Source organism: Streptopelia decaocto, assembly GCF_964273445.1.
Source record: "Streptopelia decaocto genome assembly, chromosome: 6".
Classification (NCBI taxonomy): domain Eukaryota; kingdom Metazoa; phylum Chordata; class Aves; order Columbiformes; family Columbidae; genus Streptopelia; species Streptopelia decaocto.
In genome coordinates, this window is record NC_138660.1 from 35,542,079 (window position 1) to 35,564,721 (window position 22,643).

The 22,643-nt window shown below is 43.4% G+C and overlaps 1 protein-coding gene across 4 annotated transcripts in view; it reads left to right on the forward strand.

Annotated features, from left to right (window-relative positions):
• Positions 1-22,643, forward strand: part of FN1 (fibronectin 1) — a 53,779-nt gene that overhangs the window by 25,544 nt on the left and 5,592 nt on the right. Inside the window, exons 20-40 of one of the 4 annotated variants that reach the window (XM_082055520.1) lie at positions 1,765-2,031; positions 3,595-3,689; positions 4,047-4,215; positions 4,515-4,601; positions 5,294-5,485; positions 7,831-8,103; positions 9,152-9,334; positions 10,302-10,391; positions 10,971-11,240; positions 11,619-11,735; positions 12,156-12,320; positions 13,016-13,171; positions 14,080-14,193; positions 15,849-16,118; positions 17,947-18,134; positions 19,239-19,326; positions 19,507-19,683; positions 19,918-20,007; positions 20,213-20,392; positions 20,923-21,012; positions 21,864-22,330. In XM_082055520.1, the coding sequence (XP_081911646.1) occupies positions 1,765-2,031; positions 3,595-3,689; positions 4,047-4,215; positions 4,515-4,601; positions 5,294-5,485; positions 7,831-8,103; positions 9,152-9,334; positions 10,302-10,391; positions 10,971-11,240; positions 11,619-11,735; positions 12,156-12,320; positions 13,016-13,171; positions 14,080-14,193; positions 15,849-16,118; positions 17,947-18,134; positions 19,239-19,326; positions 19,507-19,683; positions 19,918-20,007; positions 20,213-20,392; positions 20,923-21,012; positions 21,864-22,330 (3,728 nt within the window). The remainder of the gene's footprint in view (positions 1-1,764; positions 2,032-3,594; positions 3,690-4,046; positions 4,216-4,514; positions 4,602-5,293; positions 5,486-7,830; positions 8,104-9,151; positions 9,335-10,301; positions 10,392-10,970; positions 11,241-11,618; positions 11,736-12,155; positions 12,321-13,015; positions 13,172-14,079; positions 14,194-15,848; positions 16,119-17,946; positions 18,135-19,238; positions 19,327-19,506; positions 19,684-19,917; positions 20,008-20,212; positions 20,393-20,922; positions 21,013-21,863; positions 22,331-22,643) is intronic. The other 3 variants (XM_082055521.1, XM_082055522.1, XM_082055523.1) reach the window with 3 other exon arrangements.

Here is a 22,643-nt window from a genome sequence, read left to right on the forward strand (position 1 = left end):
CGGTGTACGTCGGAGCACAGGCATTTGATTCAGATAGCACAGGGCTAGTTACAAATGTCTGGTATCATTTTCCATAGGCGGTGATCATCCGCTTAACTGCTTTGCCTAAACCACATTTCAGAAAGTATTCACATAAATCGCATCCTGTAATCGAAAGTCCTGGGAAACAGAAATCATTCAGAGTTCCCAAGGAAAACCCTGCAGCAAAAGTCTCTTCCCACGGTGTAAATGTGATTCTCTTTTTGGCCTTCTGTTAAAAAGCAGTCTACAAATAAACCCTGAGTGTGTGTGTGGCTTTTTAATCTCCCCCTTTTCCCTTTTCTATGGGGAAAGGAAGTGATAAAAGCCTAATAGAGCTGGCAAATTAAATTGTGTAGAAAGGAACTGACTGTAGGCTACAAATTGGAGGAAGAGAAAAATCTGTGTCAGGTGAGACAGTACAGATCTAAGTACCATGAAGAGATAAAGCTGACTCTCAGGCCTGTGGGTTAGAGATGGGCCTAAGGAGGGTCACACTCATCCTTTGTATTTTAGAACTCTTTTCCCCCATCTTTGCAAGTGGTGGAAGAAGGAAGTCTTCACTTCTTTGTCCCTCTCTCCTCAAAAAGGGAAAAAAAACTGGGGAGAAAACAAAGGACAAAATCTGCTTCCCACTGAATCACTGGGAGAGTGATGAAAACATTAATTTTTATCACAAAAATATTACTTATCCAGGGGGAGAAAAAAGTATTTTCCATCAAAAAAGAGTATTGATGGAACCTCTCCTCACTGCTCTTAATTTCAACATATGATTGGGACCCAGAAAAGGTGGGGAAACTTGCCATGTAGATGCTATAAACCCTTCGCTGTAACCAGTGCTACCCTGCCTGCTGTCGGGGCAAATTGCTTAAGGGTCTTTTTCCCTCTGAGCCTCATCTTGTCTCAGCCAAAGGCAGTGACATCTCCACTGTTCACCAGACTCCTCTGTAGGGCTGAAGAAGCTGAATTGCTTCAGCCTCTTATTTGTGTGATTTTCTGGGCTATCAGTTTCAGCAGCTTCCCAGGGGCAGTGATAAAAAGGGGAGGAAGCCTGATAAGAGCTGTTGCATGAGTCCTGTGGGAGAGATGAGCATGCTTAGAATAGTTGTATAGTCAGTTCCACTGCCTGATTATTTTTAAGTAGATCTAGGAACTGGTTTTCTGCTGAAAGTCGCTGACTGTTACTTATTTTTGCATTAAAATGACAAAGTGGGGGTGTTTTGTTTTGGGAAGGGATTTTGAGAGGGCAGGGAGTAGGACTGGGCAGAGGTTTGAAAGAATAAATCTTTTTAATGAAAAAGGGCTGAAGTTAGATTTCTGTGCTTATGCTGACAAGTCTAAACTGAGCTGATTTTTAAAAAATGCTCAGCATTCATGAGAAACTATCGAAATTCCCAAGTGCGGTTGGGTTCATCTGTCTCGCCTCAGCCGATAGCCTGACCTCCCATGGGATGGGCACATATGGCAGCGACCCAAATCGGCACAGCCCAGAATACACAGGTCTGCCTGGCCCAGCATATTACCGATGGCACTGAGGCATGGATATAGTTATTTCACTCCTATTTCCAGCTTTCTCATGGTCCCCACCTTCTTTCTTCCCTACCATTGCACTCGTGCCCTAAGTGAGAAGTACAGGCTCAACAACCTCATTACACATCCATGTTTTTTGCATGCTAATGGACGTGCTTTGGAAATAGGGATGAAGTAGAGATTCAGCTGGAAAACTGTTATGTTCTTCCTCCCCAGAGCTTGATGCCCCCACCAACCTCAGGTTTCTCAATACCACGGAGCATTCGGTGTTAGTGTTGTGGACGCGGCCCCGTGCTGTGATCACAGGGTACCGGCTGACTGCAGGTCCCACAAGAGGAGGTCAGCCGAGAACCTACAATATAGGACCTTCTGCCACCAAGCACCTTCTCAGGAACTTGCAGTCTGGCACTGAGTATACTGTGTACCTCGTGGCAGTTAAAGATGACTTGCAAAGCGCCAGAGAGACTGGAGTCTTCACAACTTGTAAGTATAATAGGCACATATTCCTCTTCCCTAACACCCTGGCCTTTGTTCAAAACTTGTGCTGAAAGTGGCTATTGTGAATTGGTTTACAGAAGCAGCCTTTTGAAGTAGCATTCCAGCAGAACCACTTGGGAAATATTCCTTGTTCTTCTTTCTGAAGTATTTGGCAGGAAAAAGAGAGTGATTTGCATCAAAAAGCTTTTAGTAAAATATATTTCAGCTTTTTGGTGATTAAAAACAAAAGGGAAAACTTACTACTGGTATCTCAGTTTTTGTTTAACTGAATGAAAAATAAATTTAGTTTTACTTGATCATTTCAGTTGTTTGGTTTTGGCATGACAAATCAGGGAAATCAAACAGCTCCCTTAAAATGGGCAATGTCTGTCATTTGTATAAAGCTGAAGGCAGTCATATCTCAAGCCCAACCATACCATCTAAGGCAGCTCAACTGTGGTTATAGAAACTGACACAAACATGGCATTCTATCCTTTTTTTTTTTTTTTTTAATTTCAGTCATCTGTACTTTAGCTGCTGGCTTGGTAGAAATATTAAGCAAATTTTGGAAGGAAAGGGAGTTCTGTAAGAACCCACACATACTTCTGGAAAGAACAAATAGATTCACTGTTTAAGTAATGGTGAAGCAGTCATATAAAGTAATGAAACTCAAAGCCATCCAAGCCCAGAACCACATCCTCTTTTCAAAAGAGAATGTGGTTTCTTTTAGAACCATGTGAAATTAAAATAAATGTTCAAACTTTTAATCAGAGTAACACTGTTGACCTTGGCAAGGTGCGTTTTGCTGACAGACTGCCTTATCTATAAATATTTATCAGCTAGGATATGACTGGTTATCTGAGATGAATATTGCCTTCAAATTCTCTCTTGTCTGAATGAAACCAGTCCAGTTTAAGACTATGGATTAATAAAGCAAGTCTCTTCATTAATAACAAGGTCAACTCAGATTAAACTCAGTGGAGTTATTTGGACTGATTCTGGGGTACACAAAGGCTTTAGCTTTTGTGTGGTGCTCCTGACAAATATCAATGAGGTCACAGATTCCTCAGACTGATTTTGAGTTCCCTTTAACTCTGCTGGCTTTAAAGGAGCTGAAGATGTTGGTGAGGGATGAGATGGTCTCAGCTGGGACAGCTGGATGACAGACAAGGGAGCGGTGTTCTGCTGACTGAATGGTATATGATGGGTGAAGGAAAACAAGCTGCTTTTTGAGGAACGCTTTAGGTATCGTGCCAAAACCAATATTCCCCAAATTCTTGGGGTTAGATGCATAGAGGACTCACATGGCCTAGTTCAGTATTTACACTTTCCTTAGGAACTACAAAAACACTGGCTATGAGTAGACCACTTGCATATTGTGTCTATCAAGCCCACCAGCAGACAGAAGTGATCTGTCAGATTCCTCTCAGATCACTAGATTTTTCAAAAGTAATATAGTTCAGTGCTTATTACATACCTTTTGCTATTTGGGCTGCTAGAAGTCAGGTTTTCTAACTGTTTGCTGCCATCACAGTAGCTAGACTTCAACTCTGCCAATTCATTTCACAGATCAGCCTGTTGGCTCCGTTCCTCCTTTTAACACAGAAGTGACTGAGACTTCTATTGTCATCACCTGGACACCTGCCCCAAGGATTGGTTTCAAGGTAGGAGAAACTGAAGGCCCATGTTGTTTTTTTTTCTTGCTTCATTGCAATAGGGAGGGCAGATTAAAGCTGGTTACTATGGACTGCAATGAAAGTAGTAGAACAAAGGCAAGAGGTGCAAGAGGCTCACTGCTTACAGAGGGTGGGTCAAGGTCACAGAGGTCAGTGCAAGCATGTCCTCTGGGCTTCAGATCAAGTTCATCAGTGGGACAACTAAAATACAAGTTACAGAATTAACAGCTGGCACGAATCGTACAGGCCTGTGATACTTCTGTTGGATGACAAGTCTGGATGCAGATAGTTACCTGGGATAGGAGTATTTGAGACTGAAAAGCAAATTTTGCTGCTTCTCTGCAGCTGGGTGTGCGCCCAAGCCAAGGTGGAGAGGCTCCCCGCGAGGTCATCTCTGATTCAGGCAGCATCGTGATATCTGGCCTGACCCCTGGAGTGGAGTACACCTACACCCTCACAGTCCTGACAGACGGCCAGGAGAGAGAGACTCCGATCATCAGGAGAGTGACTACACGTATGACACACTTGCTTTTCCACAACTATTCCTTCTTCCACTTGCTTCTGCTGTGCTCCCCAGATGAAAGGTTGTCTCCTGGGAGTCAGTTCCAGTCCTGTCATGGTCTGGAAGGTGTTTTTCTTTTTGATGCAGAGCTGACAGTAGCACTAACTCTTGCAATGCAGGATCACGATTTCAGGAGAATATTTTTTAGCCCATTCTGAAGGGTGAGGGTACAGTCTGGGGCAGAGGGATGCAGAGGGGGGCTAGCATGACTCTTGATGCCATAAATAATCTATTTGTCTGAACGCTTGCAGCTTTGTCTCCACCAACCAACCTGCGCCTGGAGCCCAATCCTGACACTGGGGTCCTGGTAGTCTCTTGGGATAGAAGCACAACTCCAGGTAACTGTGAACTCGCACTATGCTCAAACATGTTGTTGTATCAGAATGCTAACATTTGTTTTGCAGTGCCTTGCACTTCATTAAGGAGACTTTGACAGGAAGCTTGCTGTTGAGTCATTTAAAGAAAAAAGTATATATTTTTAGATATATGAAAGGATATAATTCACAGTGAAGTATAGGTTGTCATAGGACTCTTCATGATTTACATTCCATGTAAAATGCTATTTTGGAGTATGAATATGCTTAAATATTTCAGCTGTTTTAGGGATTTTAAGGATTTCTTCAAATATCCTCAGTGGTTTAAAAATAGTCCAAGGGAAGGAAAGCAAGATGGACCAAAATGATTTCTGGCAATGAAGAATGAGTTCATGTCTTGAGAGTAAGCATGGAAATTCTGAAAGTGTTTGATATGAACTCTTCTCCAACAATAGCTGATGGGAGCTATATAACTGACTTCTATAAAATAAGGATTGAAAGCTTTTGAAAACCCCACTCTCAGTCACTAGATACATATTTTCTTATGATGTCATGAGATTCTCAGTTTGATAAAGTCTCAAAGGGAACTGAAATTACACTGTGACGGAGGCATGGTTGCCTCGTGGAAAGCTCAGCCTCTTGCCTGTGGGGCTCAGGGTGGCAAAATCACTCATAAAATGTAATGTGATTGCTTCAGTTGTCTGTCTGTATTTCAGGCATCAGTGGGTACCGAGTGACCACTGCTCCCACCAACGGGCAGCAGGGCTCTACCTTGGAGGAAGTAGTAGGTGCAGATCAGACCACCTGCACCTTTGAAAACCTAAACCCTGGTGTGGAGTACAACGTCAGCGTTTACTCAGTGAAGGACAAGCAGGAGAGCGTCCCCATCTCTGAAACCATCACACAAGGTAATGAAAGGATGAGCAGCACTTTTAGCTGCTTGAAGTCAAATTGCTGAGACTGAGAGCTCTACATCGCACAGCACCCATTAGTTCGGTGGCAGAGGGCTTAGACTTGGTATTTGGTGTCAAGAAGCAGAATAGCCATGTGCCAGCATGTGACAGAGCATCACTTAAACCCATGTACTTCTCTGCATGGACAGCCTATGTTGTCTGTCATTGGGCTGGTGGTAAAGAGATGCATCTGTTGTATCAGTACACTGAGCTGAAGGGTGACAGGGATCTAACTTGGCCCTGTGGTGCCCCAGCAGCTGGAGCACAGCTGGTGAGAGTAGGAAGCAGGCGAAGAGAAGTATGAGAGGGAAGCGAGCACAGGAGAAATTTTGGCAGCAATAACGGCAGAAGATCACTTCAGCACAACAGAGAGGAAAGCCATGATGGCAAGGTCCATCACTGTGACACTTCTGGGACACAAAATGGTGTGTGTCATCTCACGCTACATGCGGCGATGAGTGCAGAAACTACCTTTGTAGCCACATTAGCAAAACGAATATGCGTCTTCCCAAATGGTTTCATTTCATTTTGCTTTGTGAGGGTTTTGTTTGTTTGTTTTTGTTTCTGCTCAGCCCTGAAATGATGCCAGCTACTATGTTTGCTTGCTCTTATAACACTGCTTTAAAATTTCCACGCTTCACTGAAGTGCTGTATGCTCCCTGGGGTGAACTAATACTGTGATACTGCATAATTACAGCAGTAATAGCTTTAGTCCTTTACCATCTTCTGGTGGGGAAAAGCTAAGAATGTATGTCTCTGGCTTTTAGCACTCTTTAAAGGTGATATGGTACATGCATTCCATGTGGATAAACAATGATTTTACAGAAAACTGGCATTTTTTGCATGTATTCTGTAAAATAAGTCTTTTCCTAGAAAGACATTAAAATAGAACATAACCACTGTTATTAAAGCCAGTCTTTTGTGATGTTACTGTCCCATAATTCGTTTACAAGCTAACTTGTAATGATCCAACAGAATGGATACAGAGTCCTGCATCTTTGACTCACCTACTCGTGTCTGATCCTGAGGGAGGAAGAGCAGCTCCCACTGATTTTGGGATCAGCCCCCTAAAGTGAGATAGCCAAATCTTCTGGCTTAAATCAATACCAATCTAATGACTTGAGCAGCTGAGGGTTTGGCCATTGTCAGTTAAAGATGCGTCTAACATTCCCCACCCCTTGCCCAATTCTGTGGTCCTAACATACAGGAAAAGAAAACTTTGCTATGGGAATAATGTCCATAGGGAAAACAGCCACAGCTGTGCTTGTTTGCCACACAGGAACTTAGACAATATCTAGAAGACCTTTATTTAGTGGCTTAGTTCTGAAATTTTTGAACTATTTAGCCAACAAACCAAGTCAGTTTCTTGGCCACAACATGTGCTGGGTGTAACCTCTGAAAATGGAGATATTGTTGCTTTTACAGAATACTTATCATCTAAAGGTCATTTTTAACCATTTGCCATCTTTCCCAGGAAGTGTTTTATTACTCACTGTTCCGTATTGTCTGTTTGTAGCACATATCTTGCAGCAGTTAGTGGTAAGTAGAACTTGAGGAATTCTGGGCCAGATCCTCAAGCCATTACAGGGATTTGAGACTTTTCCAAGTCCAGTGTAAATAGTTCAGAGAGTGGATGATCTACCCTGAAGTTTTGTGATGGTTCTCACCAGCTAAAGGTGCAGGCTGATTTAGCCCCTTTGAATGGGTTGATATTTTTTATGATCCCAAGTAAGTAAGTTGGACTTGCCATTTGAACAAGACAAAAATTCTAGAAGGTCAAATCAACTAATATTTCAGAGAAGTAGTTTTATTTATATGTTAATAGACTTTGATCTCCTGTTTTCTAGCTGAAAAAAAACAAGTGGTATGTTTTTTCTCTTTCTGTTCTCATTGGAAAATGATGGGTGTTTGTGGCTCGTCATTGCTCAAAGAAAATTTGTTGCAAGTTAAGTTCCTCTTGTTGGCCTTCTTGAAAATTTTAAGTCTGAAGTGGATGGGCATTGTCACATGGGACCAGGGTTTCAGCTTCTGGCTGCCCAGGGGGGCATCTGGAGACTGCATTACAGAGTACCATATAAAAAGCAAAAAAAACCCAAAACAACCAAAGAAACCCACGACCCAAAAACAAACCTCCAAAAAACCTCCTTTTACCCCAAACCCCAAGAGAAATTCTGCATATCACCGCAATTGCTGCTGAAGTTCTGTCAATGTTAATAGTGATGAACACTGCTTTTTTCTCCCTTGTCTTTCTTTTGCCTCTGTATGTCTTTGCCTTTCCTGTTTGCTCTTTAACTCATTAGAGGTGCCCCAGCTCACTGACCTAAGCTTTGTTGACATAACTGACTCAAGCATCGGCCTGAGGTGGACCCCGTTAAATGCCTCCACCATTATTGGCTACCGCATCACAGTAGTTGCGGCAGGAGAAAGTGTCCCTATTTTCGAAGATTTTGTGGACTCCTCAGTAGGATACTACACAGTGACAGGCTTGGAGCCGGGCATTGATTACGACATCAGTGTAATCACACTCATTAATGGCGGAGAGAGCGCCCCTACCACTCTGACACAGCAAACGGGTGAATTTTGAAAACTTCTGTGTTTTGTGACATGGACGGTGTTTCATGCTGTCACTGGCTCTCGGGATGATGGGGCTTTGTCCAAAGAGGAATAAAGCCGCTCACTGGGGGGAAGCCAGACAGACCCGGCTCGCCCCTTTTTCTCAATGGCAGCTGGTGATGGATGTGCACTGCTAGGTTTTCTAATTTGACGTATTTTAATGCTGTGAATGGCTGCAGACATGCCAGGCGCATTCACCTTCTGCTATTCAGATTTCCAGGATGCAGTTAGAATCAAGAGCCTGAAACTTGAGCTATATATTCACCAGACTTATAAACCATGATTCCCCCAAATACGAGTGCCACAGGGCAGAGCAGTTCAACAGACGCACTCCAACCTTGGTAACTGTTTGAGCTTCCAGCAGCCTGTTTCAGTGGCGGCCCCCCTCTTTCCACGATGCCCCAAAGGATGCAGACAAAAAGGCACTCCCCGAGTATAGGCCACTGACAGCCATGCCACGCCGTCAAGGGTCAATAGTGCATGAGCAGAAGGCGAGCTGAAAACTAGTTCTTGCATGAAATCCTATTGTGTTTGAAAATCCTGAGGCTGTAAATCCTTCAACACGAGTAGAAGTAGAGTCGTAGGAAATTAGTGATATACCCTCTCCTCTCCTGTGTGTGCATGTATGGATTCTAGATGAGATTACTTTTCCACCTGTAAGCTGCTGTATGGCAACTTTAGACCTCTCTTGGCTCTGCATCCGTAATGCGAAATCCAGCTGCAAGAAGCACATTACTGAAACTTGCTACCTTGTTTTCAAATTAGCCCCACAGGGTATATTTAAAGTACTGGGAATTGCCAAGAGGTTAAAGGAGCCTGACAGGAGTACAGACGTATTTTTCTCTTAACTATAGTAGAACCGAACGTAGTTTAGAAGTCTGTTTGCATGGGTCTGACACAGTAGTCTGTTATGCATGAGGTACCTTCTCTGGTGATTCTCTGAACATACCTCTTGATCAACTGTTATTAATTGGAGAACTAAGATATATTTGGTTTTTCACTATGTAGCTGTGCCTCCTCCCACTGATCTCCGCTTTACTAATGTGGGGCCTGATACTATGAGAGTGACTTGGACCGCACCAACTTCCATCGTGCTGAGCAGCTTCTTGGTGCGCTACTCACCTGTGAAGAAGGAGGAAGATGTTGCAGAGCTGACAATTTCACCTTCAGACAACATGGTGATCTTAACAAGTAAGTGGGTTACCTACAAAAGTTGAACAAATATAGGAGGCCCCTTACATGTGACATAAGATGAGGCAAAAGAAAAATTGCTTACTGTAAGTGTAACTGGCCAGATTCACAGCTCATCTAAGCTGCTGTTGAAGTAGCCTCATACAAGCTCAGACTAAATGGGGTTTGGCTGCTTTCTTTACCCAAGTTAAAGCCAAACCACAGGGAAGTCTTTCCCATCAATCCAAGGACAGTGGTGAATCAGACTGTGGGGCAATTGCATTGATTTGCAGCCTGGTTAGGTATTAAGAGTAAATACATATTACTCACCTGGTTTGCCAGAAATGTCAAGGACTTGCAGTGCAGAGTTTCAGGGAGAGGATCAGAATGTGCAAAAGGTCATTGCTTTGGCTTTGTATGCCCAGGACCAGAAAATAAATACTGTTTGGAACATTACAGGACCTGGCAATGAAACATGGGCATTTTCAGAAAGCTGACATTAATTTTTGCTAGTGCAAAAGCTCTATTATATTTGAAGGCTTTTTTTCTGTCCTAGAATCAGGTTGGCTGTGTGAGAGACAATATCCACTTTCAGAATAAGAGACCAGATCTGGAGTTCATCAGAGTTAGAATAGCTGTGTTGGAAATCCTTGGCCCTGTCCCAGTTTATATGAGCTAAAACTTTGGCCTGGTGCATAACTAAACTGCTAGATAACTGGAAGGAACCTCATAGAAAACTGCTTCTGGCCAGTCTCCACAAACTAATGAAGCAACAGTACAGGATACCATGCTCCTTCAGGGTAAAACATTGCAAGCATCCATAATGCCACAAAAAAGAAGTGATTTAATTTTTTTAGTGTCCTGGAGGCTTAGATCTTTCATCAAGCAAAACCTGATTACCTCCTTAAGAAGCACGGTTGTGTAGGTTGAATGACTTCTAACTATTAGTAAGTAAAAATGTCTAAATTCCTGTACTTGCACTCCACAGATCTGCTCCCTGGTACTGAATATCTGGTGAGAGTCTACAGTGTTGCTGAGCAGCACGAGAGTGCACCTTTGTCTGGAATCCAGAAAACAGGTACTTAGATGCACCCCGAGACACATGTGCGATTAGTGCCATCCATTAAGCATTCATTAACAGGACTTTGTTGTTCTTTCCTGAGTATTGCCGCCTTCTTGATGGGTCATCAGCTAGATATCAAAGAGCAATGCAAATGCGCATCTCGGGAAACTCTAGGAAATTTTCTGTTTCATTATGTCTGAGAGCTAGAACTTCTGTTGATTTTTAAATAGAGCATTGTAGATCCTGGTGTGAATGTACCGATGGTGTCTGCCTGAGCATAAGCTTAGGCAGAGCCTGTGATACCCATCATTGAGTCTTTCTTGTTTTGTAACTGTGTACTGGAGTTTGCTGGTGATGTATGTTGTTTTATGCTGTGCTGTCTGTGTGTGCCATACACTCTTTTCCTGTGGTTGCATTCCAGTGCTTGTTTATCTCGCTTTGATCCTGAACACATATTTGTTTAGTTCCATGGATGAATAGCATTTGGCTTAGGATCTGGCAGTGTCATGGTACTGAGCTTAATGAAACATGGCAATGGTGATGATGACAAGTAGCTCAGTTGAGCTCAGTCTCTTGTCTCTTTGAAATACCCAGGTCTTGATTCCCCCACTGGCCTTGACTTCTCGGATATAACTGCTAACTCTTTCACTGTCCACTGGATTGCTCCTCGTGCCACCATTACGGGCTACAAAATTCGGCATCAGCCAGAGCATGGTGTTGGCAGGCCTAAGGAGGACCGTGTGCCCCCCTCGCGGAACTCCATCACCCTTACCAACCTGCTTCCAGGGACTGAGTACGTGGTCAGCATCATCGCCATCAATGGCAGGGAGGAGAGCGTGCCCTTGGTTGGCCAACAAACAACGGGTAAGCCTTGAGAGAACACTGGCTAAAAGTTACCATGAAGATTTTGATTGTCCTCTACCGAAGTAGTTGCTATTAAGTAGATCTTCCCTACAAGCTTGTGAAACCCTGTGATACTGAGGTAGTGCCTGATTTAGAAAAAGGTTGGAGGACCCATGCTACTTTCAGATCAAATCAGACATCTTTAGGGCAAGCAGCACTTTTTTCATTAAATATAGTCTAATGCTGGATTTTTTTTTAATGAGATACATCACTTGTAGTGGTGTGTGCACTAGACTAAAACTAAGGCACATGAGTAGCAGAGGAGATCAGTGTCATGAGTGAAATATGTAGCTGATGTGTATTAGCTGCATTTAAACTTTCAATTCTCTTTTTTGATAGTGTCTGATGTTCCAAGGGACCTGGAAGTCACCCCCACCAGCCCAACCAGCCTTGTGATTTCCTGGGATGCTCCTGCAGTGACAGTCAGATACTACCGGATCACGTATGGTGAAACAGGTGAGGACAGGCTGCTATGGCCAGTCACAGGCCAGAACCTCTATTCTGAGGCCATTAGAAAGCCACAGAAAATAGCAAAGGCAAGTCCGACTTTAGCAGACAGGAGACTCTTGTATCTCTGAGATTCTTGCAGTGTATTTGGTCAAATATAGGTGTCTTTTTTTTAAAGGAGAGAAAATAATTTTTTATCCACCAAAAAGAATATCTGGAGCACTTCTGTCATTTTAGAGGTGGTTCTGTGTACATATTTAATTCTTTTCCTTGGGTTGGTCTGAAAAAGACTCTGACCCAACAGCTATTGCAATCAAGAGGGTCCTGTCTTCAGTTTGCATATATGATTGTCCTGGTTTTTGTAATGATTTAAAATGTGTAATTCAGAGACCCATTACATTTCTTCTTTTTCCACCCTACCTTCCTTAGGTGGAAGCAGCCCTGTGCAGGAGTTTACAGTGCCTGGCACCATGTCCACTGCTACCATCACTGGCCTCAAACCTGGCGTAGACTACACCATCACTGTGTATGCTGTAACTGGCCGTGGAGACAGCCCTGCCAGTAGCAAGCCAGTCACTGTCACCTACAAAACAGGTGAGACTTGTTTAAAACAAAACAAAGAAACCTACAAAGAACCCCTGCAGCTTAATGTTGGTTTATCCCCATAGATTTGTATCACTGATCCCTGGTTTCTTTGAGAAATCATAGCCCATGTTGTAAGCCCATCGTTTTCAGTGGAGCTGCATATTATGGTGGCCCAGCATAATGACATGACACACAGGGGGATTGTGGACTTTTGGAGGAGGAAAACCCTGTGGAGCTCAAATGGGGATACAAGCAATATCTGACTGCTTACTGCAGCATGGAAATCCTGCCGGGCTCTCATGTCATGGGGTCACTGTTGGTTTAATTCTGGTGCTTCTGATGCACTGTCATATTACATGATCCTGATGAGACATTACTTTCTAACTTCAGGACTGTTGTCTCACTCCTGGCTCTGAATATAGCCTTGTCCTACTTCTGCTGTAGCTGCAGATAAAGGTGTTTAGTAGCCTTTAAAACAATAAAAATCCTCAACTGACATTGATATGAGGTGAGTCAGCCACACATCATGGTTAAGGCTTTTTTGCTCTGGGCTAGGGTGAGGGACAAATAAATAGCAACACGTGTTTTCTGTTCTAAGAAGCACAGCCTAGAAAAGGAAGAGCAGAATAAAATTTAGCGAGGAGGCAACTGTGGAGGGAGGATTTCCTGTACCAACATACTCAGAAAAAAATATTTTTGCCCAGAAATAGACACACCATCCCAGATGCAAGTTACCGATGTCCAGGACAACAGTATCAGCATCAGATGGCTTCCTTCAACGTCCCCAGTCACAGGGTATCGAGTGACAGCTGTCCCCAAGAAAGGACATGGGCCCACAAAAACTAAAAATGTCCCTGCAGGTAAGAATACGAGACATCCTTCACCAGATATGTAAAGAATGCAAGATGTGACCACTGGAATCAATGCTATTGGGCACTAGGCATATACTCGAAGGCAAACTTTCTCCTGCTTGTACCTTTTTTTTGCCATGCTGCTGACTTTAGTTGGCTCTCATCCAGGAGAAGACAGGGCAAACCTCATCTAGCTGAAGATGTCCCTGCTTGTTGCAGGGGGTTGGTCTAGATGACTTTTGAAGGTCCCTTCCAACCCAAACTATTCTATGATTCTAAATTTTTACCCTGCAAGCTTCACATTTCTTTGACACCACTGTGCTGCAAAGGTTTTTTCTTAGCAACCTCAGTGTCTCTGAGGGACACCTGGATTTCAAAGGAATGCAACTGGATCTTCCAGCATCCAGCAAAACTTCCTCTGAAATCCTTCTGAAGGTCATATAATGTGACCCTTGGTCATAGCATGGACTCAGGCACATACTCAGCAGGCTTGACTGCATTACCACAGAACCTGCCAAGTCAGCTCTTGGGTTGCTCTTGGGAACACTGTTAGTGGGTTTTGTGGGATCTGCAGAGATTAGCGCTCAGGATGCTTGTCATGCAGTTGGGTTAATGGTCAGTCTTATCTGGGAAAATGCTGAAAGCTGGTCTGCTCTTGCTTTATTTTTTTCCACTGTGCTAACCTGCCCTTTTAGCTGTGGGGATTTCGAGCAGGTAACAATTGCAGATGCTGTGTCATGCACTGTCAGAGAAGCACAGTGCAAACAAAAGACAAATGATATGTCAATCCTGTCTCGTTTTAATGACATATATTCATGGTATCACTTATACAGGCCCTTCATTCAGGGTTACTTAGAGGCCAATTCTCTGCAGCTTTGTGCAGTCGCAGATGGACTAATGTTGTTATCTCCTACCAGATCAAACACAAGTCACTATTGAAGGTCTGCAGCCCACCGTTGAGTATATGGTCAGTGTCTACGCTCAGAATCAGAACGGAGAGAGCCTCCCCTTGGTTGAGACAGCTGTCACCAGTACGTATTTCAGTTCATGGTAACAAAATAAATGTTATCTCTTGATGTCTGAATCTACCGTGTAGTATCACATCACCAGTGAAAGCAAGTGGCAGGTGCCCAGTCTCCAGGGGAATGCAAGGTGGTCTGCCCTGTGATGAGTACCATGCACCTAAATTGCAGATGCTGGCAAAAATGGAGTCACTCTCCCTCAAATACAGGCTAAATGCAATTCCCCACCCCATCAAAATGCTGCGCTTCTGATTTTCTTTCACTAAAGCTGCAAAATCTTTTTGGGTTTTGTTTGCCTTCAGCCAATCAGTGGAAAAAATGTGCAATGTTCCTTCTGGAGCTAGGTGGCAAAGGTGGTTACTGGTGATTACTGTTAGCGGACTGGACTGGGCCTAGGAGCACTTGCCCTGTGCAAGGGAGTAAAGGAAACCACGTGAGTTATATCAAGAACTTGGCGTGAGGCGCTGCAAAAGAAAGGACAGCTCAGCCCTCAAATTGCTCTATCTGCCTGTACAAAACAGCAGTACCGCTCTGGACACAGAGTGGAGGCAAGAGGGAACATGGAACTCAGAGGAATATTTCTGATATAAAGTGCCTTTTTCAGGGACACCTCTGGGGCAGGAATTTGCGTGCATGTTATTCCCTTGCTCAAGCTTGTTTTCAAAACCACAGCTCAGCCCCAAATACTTGTGGAATTCTCCTAAAGATAATGGGAGCTTCTCTGTAACCTTGCAGAGATGGGAAGAGTCCGCCTCCATTATAAGCCAATATATTCATGGACAAAAATCACCTTTGCCAACTAGAAAATGTAGAAAATTCAGGGCTAATATAACATGGCAAATAAAGTTGAAATCTTATTGAAAAGTGTAATTTGGATCTGATATAAAAATATGCTGGATCCTCCCATTTTGTGTAACAAATGGATATATAATAGCTCTGTGGTAGTCACACTAGACGCGTGTGGAGCAAGGCTCGCTTCCCTTGCTGTCTAGCACTGAGCTTCCGCCTTGCTAGGAAAATCCAATGAATTGGTCTAATTAGACAGTGTGCCTATCACCCAGTTGCACCTGTGGATATTCCCTGTGCACTCAATACAAAGCTGAAAAGTTTGTTTCTAACTGATTTTAAAACATAATATACCGAGTAATTTGCTTCCTTGATAAGTATATTAATTGGATATTAATTTATGAAAGAAAATAGTGGGACTGATTCTCCTTGGACTGGCACTTTGCACAACAGCTTACAACAGGGAAAAGCAAATGCAGCATGAATCCAAACTTACCAAGCCAGGTGCGTTCTCTGGCTGCCTTTAGCACTAGAAACCAGTTACTGGCTCTGGTGGCAGAAATGGGTCTTAAAATTCCCATTTCTGTTTTTTCTCTTGACCACTTTAAGGTAGCTTAATGCTGCTAGAGCTGTGTAAAAGGGGTTTTAGTTTCAACAAGGCCAAGATTGCCTTCCTGCTGTGTGGCAGCCACGAACTCTCAGCCTTACTCTGCCCAGGTGTAAGCATGTGTGCAAGGTGCAGCACAGAGGAGAATCAAGTACCCCTTCTCCCACGCAAAACTGAAAACTGCTTTGCATGTAATAGAAATGCTTTTTGTTTTCCTCACCCACAACCTGCTTTTTATCACATAACCTCTTACCGTTAATTTGCCTAACAGACATTGACCGCCCTAAAGGACTAACATTCACTGAGGTGGATGTTGATTCCATCAAAATTGCTTGGGAAAGCCCGCAGGGGCAAGTCACCAGGTACAGGGTGACCTACTCAAGCCCTGAGGATGGAATCCATGAGCTATTGCCGGCCCCAGGTGGCGAAGAAGACACTGCTGAGCTGCATGGCCTCAGGCCAGGTTCTGAGTACACTATCAATATCGTTGCCATATACGATGACATGGAGAGCCTGCCCCTCACTGGGACCCAGTCCACAGGTACACCTTTAACTCCACCACCCCGCAGGCCGTGGCAGCAGTGGCTTCTGCCCTGTTGGGTAAAGTGTGCAGCTGGTGCTCTGCGCCGGTGAAGCCGCAGGGGCAACGAAGGGGATGTGATTGCTCTTGAGAGGTGGCTTAGTTGGTACTGGAGGGCTGGCTGCCAGCCCAGTCAGCCTGTGTGCACGTTAGGAAATGCAGGAAAGATCAGGATTGAAGGTGCAAGAGTCTTGAGAAAGGATGGATGTTCCCTTATAACCTTCTCTCAGTCCTCAAGTGGATCACTGATGTCCAGTCCTTAGTCACAGAGCCTAATTCATGGTGAATCACACTCTTACAACACTCTTGTCTTTAGGATACAGGGCACTTGCAAGCAGAGTTGGTTACCAACAACAGAGAGGTTGGGGCAGCTGTTGGGGTCCTTGCTGTGGGATGGAGCAAAAGATCAGCAGGAAGGGCTGGGAAATTGCTTAACCCTCAGGTCTCGCAGAGCCACTGGATCCTTCCCTGGCACTGCCCTGAGCACTACAGCCCATGTGCATGCCCACACCCCGCGCTTACATCGCCTCCACAAGAAGAGGACATGCTCCATTCAGGACAGTCCCTTACGGGCCAGCCTGATCTAACCCCATGTCGAATACATTGAAAATTCCTTTGTAAAAAAGGAAAATTAAGCTAATTGCTTGAGATAAAATTACTTCCAGCAATATGGAATCCATTGCAAAACTTCAAGCATTACCAGACGTGTCCTGTTCATTTGTGGATGAAGTTGACTGTAATTCCAGGGGTGTAATGAAAATGGTGGTTCCTAGTGTACAAATTACTATGCTAAGCTGAAACAAAGTGTTGTGATGATTGAAACAGCTGGCTGACTACCTGCCAGAAATGCAAATACAGTAATTTTTAAAGCCTGCTCTCTGTGGCTTACCCTTTGTGGGCTGTTCAAAAGCATATCTGAAGTCATTCAAGACTTTACATTGACTATCATGGGCTTTAGGTTGAGCTCTGAGCAAAGCAACAAGGGAGAATTATGTTGTATTTCTACTCTGTAAAATCAGAAAACTTCAACACTTCACAGCAACATGCTAATTGCAGGCGCTATGGTAAGGTGTACCTTTCCTCTGTTTACAGCCTAAGGATTATCAACAGTAAGGCAAGAAAATGTTTCAATGCATGCTCCTTTTTTATGCAAACATTTTTTTTTTTAGAGATATCAGATGTGTTAGCTCATGAACAGACTCTTGTGTGATGAGCCTTATGGCCACCACAGCTCTGCTTTTCCATTGCCTTGCTCTCTGTGTAGTAATTTACACTTGTGTAAGTGGCTGTAAAATGCTTTCCCCCTGCATTTGCAGTATTTTATATTCTCTTCGCAATTCCTGAGCCTACTTCCTACCTACTTTTGTAAATCATCCATCGTATTTTAGAAATGAACAGAGATAGGCAAGTGAAGCAGGACTGAGCTATTAGCTGTGCGTTGAAAAGCAGAGACAGGCTGAAAAATTAAAACAGACTGGCCTGCTACAGATTGAAGCACCTCCCAAAGTGTTCAACCTTGTATCACAGCAAGTGTGGTTACTCACTTAACTTCAGGGTTGAGTCATCTAGATCTCCTTATTTCTGCTGAAAAGTGTTACTGTAGATTTGAGAATCTCCTCCTGAATACCTTTTCTTCTTCCACAGTGCTTTATGCCTGTGTTTGCAGAAGAGACATCACTTTCTGCCTGTGTATTTCAGGCCTAAACCTGTCACATGTTCAGGAGATAATATTGTTTTGTCCAAGACTGTCTTATTTAAAGTAACCATGAGCCAATCTGGATTTTTGCAGCAATTCCACCTCCAACAAACCTGAAGTTTACTCAGGTAACTCCCACCAGTCTTACCGTCAACTGGAATGCACCAAATGTTCGCCTTACTGGCTACAGAGTCAGAGTGAACCCCAAAGAAAAGACTGGTCCTATGAAAGAAATCAACCTTTCACCGGACAGTACATCTGCTGTTGTGTCTGGATTAATGGTAACTCCTTTCTTTGTGTGATGCAGACTGTGTTGTGGGAAGAAGATGTTAGAAGAACTTAAAGCAAAATCAAATTCCTGGGTCAGAAACCTCAGCTGGAGTAGAACATTATAGCTCCTAAGGGTCTGACTCTGTTTGAAGTCTGACCAGCCATCAGCCGTAACTACTCGTTACCATAGTTTGTAAAAGGCAAGGAATTGGCCTGCTGAATCTGCATTCTTTACCCTTCCTCATTTAGCACAGAGACTGGATGCTTTAGTCAAATGCGAATTATCGGGTTCACAATCAACAGTAACCCAGTAAAATGCTTTTACTCATATTTCACAAAAGAGGTCAGATAAAGTGACATAATGCAGAGGTTTTCAAGCTGTGATATGGGAGCTCTGGCAGTCTATTGCCTATTTTGAAGACATCTGCAAAATGTAAGTGAAAAATGCGTGTCTTTTGTGAGTAGGCTTAAATTTGCTATATAGCCATCTTCCCCACTGGAAACATTTCAGGAGTTCCTGAAGTGCAAAAGGCTGGAAATCATTGCTTTTATGGTTTCTGCTATCTTAAAAAGCTACTGATCTGTTTTTAAGGAGTTTTCTGAATTATTTTCAAAAAGGAGCCTTAAAAAACATTCTAATCTAAGTGAACTCCTGGTCTGATGCAGTTAAGGACAAAAGACCATGCTGTAACTTCCACCATTCTCTTTTCTTCATAGCCAGAGCACCTTATCATAGCAAATGGCATCCATTAACCCCAGGAAAAACAGGATGTAAATTAGGTTTTTCTGAAGAATCAGCTCGGAAGTACAGGTTCCAAAATGAGGGATGGCAAATAAGCTTTTTCCAGGATTTCCTCTGCTCCTGGGTGTGCACTTGTGCACTACTAGTATTATCAACAGCATTGTTTATCAGGGTCCATGTCTACTCTTTCGTTACAGCTGGAAATAATTAGAATTATGCCATCAATCCTTCACTGATTGAGTTATTTTAAGGTTTCATATTTCAGTTACCGGTGACCAAGAAATGTGGCTCCATGAAACACTGAATGAGGGCAGGAGTATTTCCCACTGTGCCAGATCCTCCTAATGACATGGTATAACTTTGTCCATTCTAGGTGGCAACCAAGTATGAAGTGAGTGTCTATGCCCTGAAGGACTCTCTGACCAGCCGACCAGCCCAGGGGGTGGTCACCACTCTTGAAAGTAAGTAGTGATCTTCCACAAATGACCAATAGTGCTTTGCTAGATGCAGAGGCTGAGATCCTATTCTCTGTCAAAAGCAAGGCTCTGTATAAAGCTCCAGCAAAGGCCTTCACAAACACTTAGCTGTTAAGATTCGCAATCCCCACAGTACTGGCATGAGACCTTTTCTTTCTGGTGCAGATGTTAGTCCCCCTCGCAGGGCCCGTGTGACAGATGCCACCGAGACAACCATCACCATTACCTGGAGAACCAAGACTGAGACCATCACTGGCTTCCAAGTTGATGCTGTCCCAGCAAGTGGCCAGAACCCCATTCAAAGGACCATCAGCCCTGATGTTCGGACTTACACTATCACTGGTAAGTAAGGGGCCTCTACAGGTGCAGAAGCTTCCAGGGTCATATCAGAAGCTACAGCGGGTTCTTGTTTAGTAAATTTCCTTGATGAGAAATACTATAGGAATAAAAGGTGGGAAAAAATATGAGTCACAAAGACTAGTCTCCAAGAAGTTGTCGTTGAAAGACATTCTTATGAAAAATGTTTTAGATGGCTTTCTCAGATTAGCTAACATTTATGTTTCAATGTTATTTTAGGCTTGCAACCTGGCACTGACTACAAGATCTACCTTTACACCCTAAATGAGAATGCACGCAGTTCCCCCGTAGTGATAGACGCCTCCACTGGTAATGATCTTGGCTGACTTTTCTGTTCATATTAATACATTATAACCGCATATGGTCAGGCAGAAGTTGCCTATATCTGATCACGTATAGTATTTACTGTAACTTACAGCAATCGTATTTGAGAAGGGTGTCAGAAGATGCAGGGCAGATGAAGAATATGCTTGCTTTTACCACATTTGACTTGTTTCCTTCTGTTTTCACCTAGCTATTGATGCTCCTTCTAATCTGCGCTTCCTTACAACCACAAGCAACTCCCTCCTGATTACCTGGCAGCCTCCACGAGCCAAGATCACAGGCTACATCATCAGATATGAGAAACCTGGCTCACCAGCCAAGGAGGTTCTGCCTCGTCCTCGGCCTGGCACCACTGAGGCTACTATTACTGGTACCTGTCTCTGTTTTATTTGGGAGCTCTTCACCTGAAACACTTAAATTTGAAGAGGGAAGGGGAAGGCCTAATTATAAAATGTGTTGATGGTCAGCTAAGAGAAAGGCAAAGTTTTGTTACTTTGCTGTTGTTTCTAATGACAGCAACTCTTTGAGCACATCTACCTTACAAACACAATACACTTCTCTGATCAGATCAACCATCAGATTTGAACAGTTCACAAACGTTTGTTTCCATTGCCACTGCAACTGTCATCCATTCAAGGAAAAAAACGTGACTCCGGCACCTCATCAGTCACACATTCTGAAGACTTGTTATGTTTTGTGTCTGCAGTGTCAGATTTCAAACTCATTCTGAGGAGCAGGAGGCTGGACTCTCTTTACTGTTCTGAACACCTCAGATCCAAAACATGCATACCCATACTATAGTCATACCCACCTCTCATTCTTCTTTAGATCCCACACAAAATGACAAAAGAAAAGCAACTCTTAACTTAAGACTCCTTTGTGTCCTTGCTCCCCGCCTAGGTTTGGAACCAGGAACTGAATACATCATCTACATCATTGCTGTGAAGAACAATCAAAAGAGCGAACCACTGGTTGGCAGAAAAAGGACAGGTAAAACAAAGCTCTGGGTCATTGTGTGCCAGCAGGACATGATGTTTTCCCCTTGGGGAATACGTTCTCAGGACTGAAATTATAACATTATTTAAAATATCCTGTTCACACCATTCAGCCGCACATTTTCATGAGTCAAATAGGCTTTGTAAGGAGGTTTTTCTGTCTACAATGCAGGAGGTAAGATTATGAAGTTACATGAATCACATTTAGCTGTGTTTGAACACTTAAGAACAGAAAAACATGTGTGGTGCTTGATACTTGCCTGGGTACCTAAGTGATAATTAAGTTAGGGTTAATACTTGTATTTCCATCTAGCACATGATGGCATCAAAGGCAGAATCCATTCATTTGCCCATTGCATTTCTCTTTACACACTCTGCAGTGTGAGACTGAGATACCTGTAGCAAGCAAAATACCAGCTGTATATCTGAATGTGATCAAGGAGTTAGATTGTTACTGTGCACCAGTAATTTTTCTTAAACTGATAACCTGTGAATATCTCTTGTCTATCTCATTTCTTGTGTATCTCACTACTTCTTAATTTAAGCAGCAATGGTTTCTTTGGGTTGCAGTGTTCAAAATTGTTGCTCAGTTGTATGAAAATTTCATACTAACACACTTCTTATGCCTATGTATGAAAGATATACACATATTTATATAATATATAAATATGCAGAGAGATAGAAAATACCTTCATATCACAATAAGGTCATAAAAAGTGTGTTGCATCTTGGGATGACTACTAATCTTTGCTTGGAGTAGGGTACAGCATCCACTCTAGCTGTTAAATTTCTGTATTGTTAATTTGCCACGCTTTGCTTTATGGCTTCTAACCTTTCTTTGGCTAGATGAGCTTCCCACGTTGATTACCAGACCCCACCCCAACCAACCCGACATTCTCGACGTACCTTCTGTTGACGAGGGGACCCCTTACCTGACAAACAATAGGTATGACAATGGAAACGGTATCCAACTTCCAGGCACGTCTGGGCACCCACAGACAATAGGACACCAGGGTCAACAAGTCTTCTTTGAGGAACATGGCTACAGACGGCCTGTACCCACCACAGCAACTCCCCTTAGGCCGGGGTCGAGACGGCAACCGCCAAATGTAGATGAAGCGATCGAAATCCCTGGGTACCAAGTGCCTATCATAGTTGAACCTTCATACCCTCATTCCCGTGGGCCCAGGCACAACGACACCACAGGTCAAGAAGCTCTTTCTCAGACAACCATCTCTTGGAGGCCATTGCTGGAGAGCTCTGAATACATCATCTCATGTCAGCCAGTCAGCCAGGATGAAGATACTCTGCAGGTAACTGAGCTCTTAAAGAGTCTTTTTAACATGTTGCTGAGAGCAGGATAAATGCTTCCCTCCTCTTCTTCGTGGAGAAGGCTACGGGCTAAAATTGCTAAAACAGAAAGTCCTTGAAATGCTGTCAGTATCAACATTTCACCAGGGAAGGGGGCAGTCAGGGAGGTGATTGGGAGTTTTGAAGACTGAGGTGCTGCTTCTCCAAACCAAAGACACCCTTAGCCCTTCTCCTTTGTCTCCCTTGGTTTGTTTCCCTGAAATGACAGTAATAACACACGAGCCATGGTCCAGAGTAGTCAAGTTTAACTTGGTG